General features: G+C 48.4%; 2 protein-coding genes across 4 annotated transcripts in view; both read left to right on the forward strand.

The window, feature by feature from the left end:
• The window catches only part of nup42 (nucleoporin 42), a 4,520-nt gene extending 2,185 nt beyond the window's left edge, over positions 1-2,335 (forward strand). The window contains exons 3-7 of the mRNA XM_058407421.1: positions 346-434; positions 554-630; positions 787-873; positions 1,043-1,322; positions 1,714-2,335. Of these exons, the coding sequence (XP_058263404.1) occupies positions 346-434; positions 554-630; positions 787-873; positions 1,043-1,322; positions 1,714-2,138 (958 nt within the window). The 3' untranslated portion in view covers positions 2,139-2,335. The remainder of the gene's footprint in view (positions 1-345; positions 435-553; positions 631-786; positions 874-1,042; positions 1,323-1,713) is intronic.
• An 829-nt stretch (positions 2,336-3,164) lies between these two features.
• Positions 3,165-5,000, forward strand: part of tert (telomerase reverse transcriptase) — a 15,333-nt gene continuing 13,497 nt past the window's right edge. For all 3 annotated transcript variants that reach the window (XM_058407418.1, XM_058407419.1, XM_058407417.1), the window contains exon 1: positions 3,165-3,534. In XM_058407418.1, coding sequence (XP_058263401.1) covers positions 3,319-3,534 — 216 coding nt within the window. In that variant the 5' untranslated portion in view covers positions 3,165-3,318. The remainder of the gene's footprint in view (positions 3,535-5,000) is intronic.

A 5,000-nucleotide genomic window follows, 5' to 3' on the forward strand; every position in this document is an offset into this window, starting at 1 on the left:
TAATAGAAGTTTTTCAGGAAGAATGGTTTTCAGCTTTTTTAAATTTTTATATAAAATATGGCATGCAGTTGATTCAAACAATGGTATAAAGATATTCAAAACACCATTTAATGTAAATTGTGATAATCATAATTAATAATCACAATTACAATTTCAAGGGAATAATCAATTATGATTTTTGTCATAATCTTGCAGCCCTAGGTGTGAGGGAGAAGTGAGGTGTGAGGGAGGAGTCAGGGAGGGGTGAGGGAGGAGTCAGGGAGGGGTGAGGTGTCAGGGACAGGTGAGGGAGGAGTGAGGGTGGTGTGAGTGAGGTATGATATGAACTTCCTGTTTGATTGACAGAGAGATGATTCAGAAGGACATGGAGGTGTGGCAGAGCTCAGGACAGTGGCTCTTCTCCTGCTACGCTCTCCTCAAAACCTCCATCTCAGGTGGGTCACGAGCTCAGTGCAGTAAATCATCAGGTATTGAGTGTAAAGGTCTAATTCTACGGTGTGTGTGTGTGTGTGTGTGTGTGTGTGTGTGTGTGTGTGTGTGTGTGTGTGTGTAGGGTTTGTGGAGCTATCACCAGAGGAGCTGAGAATGGAGTTCTACACCAGCAGAGCCACAGGAGATGTACAGTCCTACGTAAGCGATCCTTCAAGCAGGTTCTCCTCCTGTGGGGTTTTATGGGTCTTGTAGTGCACGTATCTGTGCCCCACCCTCAGATATTAAACACTTGACCAGTGGATGGTCAAGAAACTTCAACTTACACATTCTCTCTCTTCTTTGTGGTTAATTCAGGGTAATTCAGTCCAGCAGCTGGTCAATCAGTGGAGATCCAGAGTTCAGGAACTAATAACCATGAGTGGTAACACACGTGCATCTATGGTGAGAAATGACCTCATTGACACTCTGACCACACACTGACCACACTGACACATGCTCTCACAGTCTGTGATCTCATATTGTTGATCCTTCTTTAAATTCTCAAGAACACACCATGTTTAAGGCGTGTGGATGGACCTGTCTTCACAGTCCACTGTTTTGGTTTCCACAGGTAGCAGAGCTGAGCAATCCAGGAGCACAGACTCCCTCAGGTGGAGGGCTTTTCAGTTCTTCATCATCGTCATCAGCAGGGTTTGGATCTTCATCATCAGCAGGGTTTGGATCTTCATCATCAACAGGATTTGGATCTTCTTCAACAACTGGGTTTGGATCTTCATCATCAACAGGATTTGGATCTTCATCATCAACAGGATTTGGATCTTCTTCAACAACTGGGTTTGGATCTTCTTCAACGACCGGGTTTGGCTCATCATCTGGATTTAGAGTAGGAGGTAGGATTTGTGAACTCTATATCCTAATACCACTGTACATAATCACAAAGCAGTTAACTCTGCAATTACCCCTGCACCCAGTCAGACCCCAGTTCCTGCCCCAGTCCCACTGCACCCAGTCAGAGCCCAGTTCCTGCCCCGGTCCCACTGCACCCAGTCAGAGCCCAGTTCCTGCCCCGGTCCCACTGCACCCAGTCAGAGTCCAGTTCCTGACCCCAGGACCCTGCCCCCCACCCCCCACCACTATATTTAAAATAAAAAGAACTCATTTCACTCTCTTATGAAAAAATAAGTAATTGTTTATGTATCTGAAATATTGTTGCAGAGCATTATGGGTAGTTTTTAGATGAGTTAAGATAGTAAAAGATGTTTGTTTTTCTTTCTTCTGTAGGATTTGGCTCAGGTGTTCAGAGCAGTGCCGCTGGGTTTAGCTTCTCTGCGTCCAGTCCCGGGTTCGGCTCGTCTGGGAGTCAGTCCGGTTCGTCCCAGTTTGGCTCATCAGCTCCCTCTGCCTCCACCTTCTCCTTCAACGTTCCTGCAGGAGCGACGCAGAGTAACAGTTCCGCCGCAGGGTTCAGCTTCTCCTCAGGGTCTGCAGGAGGCTTCGGCGGCTCGTCCACTGCTCCCAGCGGAGGGGCTTTCGGTGGTGGAGTGAGCATGACTGGGGGTGCAGAGGACAGGAAGGGTGGACGAGACGGTTTGTACACTCCTCTGAGTGACCTCACACCAGACGAGCTCCGAGAGTTCACTGCTAAACGATTCACACTGGGACAGATTCCTCTCAGACCGCCGCCTGCTGACCTGCTCAGTGTCTGACACTTGTTTGACCTCTGACCCCGAAACACAGAGTTGATAATAAAATAGTTTCTTACTGTAAACTCCAAATGTGTCTTATGTGTAGAGTGGAATAATCCAATCCCAGTCTGATTTCAGGCCCAGAGGAAACATGGACTAGACGATTTCTGAGTAGCAGTTATAAAATAAATATATGAGACAATAATGTGAACATCTGTGAGTTCCTGCTCTTATCTTTCTCACTCTTCTCCTCTCACACTGAAACACTGACAGAGAAATGTGAGTTCCAGCTGCTGGCTGATGTCATTGGGTCTTTATAACAACTGACCGATCAACAGCTTAGTTAGTGTCCATCTCTGAGGTAGCAGTCTAGCTGAAATGTCACTGGTCTGATGTTTAATGGTGTTTATTTATGATGGAATCAGTTGAAGCTCATGGCAGGAGAAGGTACTTTGAAAACAGTAACAATGCACAAGAAGTGTGTGTTAATGTGTTATTCATTTAAATCAGATCTTTAAGAGAATTCTGTTTCAGGTTCTGATTCATTAAAAATGACCTCTAGTGTACATTAATCAGTGCAGGACTTCGATTCTCCATTATTTTCTGCTATAACCTTCTTTATGTCCGTTATGTCAGTTTAACCAGACAGCCAATGAGTGAACTCACTAGATGAGTTAAAGTGTAAAGAGTACTGGTCAGCGGTGCTGATGGTGATGGAGAGCTGCATGGTCTAGGAGATGATAAAAAGATAATGGCCAAAAAACCCTCAGTTCTGACCGCAGAACAAGATGCCACCAAGCAGGGCATTCAACTGGACAAATACAAGACTAGTATTCAACTATAAATGAAATAAAATAATATCTCAGAGCTTTACTATCCTCTCAGTGTCCATGACACTGAAGGTCTGAAACACCAGGTTACATCTTTTATTCGGGTAAATTCGAGCGCTGCTCCTTTAAGAGTGCTGAAGCTCTCAGCCAATCACAGCGCTGGATCATTCTGGGAGGTGGGGGGTAGCTTCCACCTGATTCGCTGAGATGTGGCTGCGCGCGAAGCCGTGAGACCGGTGTACAGGAACATAAACAGTTTCTGAAGAGAAGGTTATTTAGTGTTTATTTAGTGTTTGTGTTTATTTAGTGTTTGTGTTTATTTAGTGTTTGTGTTTATTTAGTGTTTGTGTAAGAATAAACTCTGAAATAAAATGTCGGAGTCCGGTCTGACTCGGGTGCTGGAGGTGCTGCGGGGATTGTACGGGCGCGTGCAGACGTTAGAGGAGTTCAGTGACGGTGTGGAGTTTAATGATGGAGGGAAGCCGCTGCTGCTGCAGGAGTGTGACTCCGAGCGCTTTAGAGCTCTCACACGGGGACTGGTGGTGTGTGTGGAGTCTCCTCTAACACACTGCCCCAGCCCTGCACAGGTACACACACACACACACACACTCTCTCAGCCCTGCACAGGTACACACACACACACACACACTCTCTCAGCCCTGCACAGGTACACACACACACACACACACTCTCTCAGCCCTGCACAGGTACACACACACACACACACACTCTCTCAGCCCTGCACAGGTACACACACACACACACACACACACACACACTCTCTCAGCCCTGCACAGGTACACACACACACACACACACACTCTCTCAGCCCTGCACAGGTACACACACACACACACACACTCTCTCAGCCCTGCACAGGTACACACACACACACACACACTCTCTCAGCCCTGCACAGGTACACACACACACACACACTCTCTCAGCCCTGCACAGGTACACACACACACACACACTCTCTCAGCCCTGCACAGGTACACACACACACACACACTCTCTCAGCCCTGCACAGGTACACACACACACACTCTCTCAGCCCTGCACAGGTACACACACACACACACACACTCTCTCAGCCCTGCACAGGTACACACACACACACACACACACACACACACTCTCTCAGCCCTGCACAGGTACACACACACACACACACACTCTCTCAGCCCTGCACAGGTACACACACACACACACACTCTCTCAGCCCTGCACAGGTACACACACACACACACACACACACACACACACACACTCTCTCAGCCCTGCACAGGTACACACACACACACACACACACACTCTCTCAGCCCTGCACAGGTACACACACACACACACACACTCTCTCTCAGCCCTGCACAGGTACACACACACACACACACACACACACACACACACACTCTCTCAGCCCTGCACAGGTACACACACACACACACACACACTCTCTCAGCCCTGCACAGGTACACACACACACACACACACACTCTCTCAGCCCTGCACAGGTACACACACACACACACACACACTCTCTCAGCCCTGCACAGGTACACACACACACACACACACACTCTCTCAGCCCTGCACAGGTACACACACACACACACACACACACTCTCTCAGCCCTGCACAGGTACACACACACACACACACACACACTCTCTCAGCCCTGCACAGGTACACACACACACTCTCTCAGCCCTGCACAGGTACACACACACACACACACTCTCTCAGCCCTGCACAGGTACACACACACACACACACACACACACACTCTCTCAGCCCTGCACAGGTACACACACACACACACACACACACACACACTCTCTCTCAGCCCTGCACAGGTACACACACACACACACACTCTCTCAGCCCTGCACAGGTACACACACACACACACACTCTCTCAGCCCTGCACAGGTACACACACACACACACACACACTCTCTCAGCCCTGCACAGGTACACACACACACACACACACACACACTCTCTCAGCCCTGCACAGGTACACACACACACACACACTCTCTCAGCC

Source organism: Hemibagrus wyckioides, linkage group LG14 (genome assembly GCF_019097595.1).
Source record: "Hemibagrus wyckioides isolate EC202008001 linkage group LG14, SWU_Hwy_1.0, whole genome shotgun sequence".
NCBI classification, from domain to species: Eukaryota; Metazoa; Chordata; class Actinopteri; order Siluriformes; family Bagridae; genus Hemibagrus; species Hemibagrus wyckioides.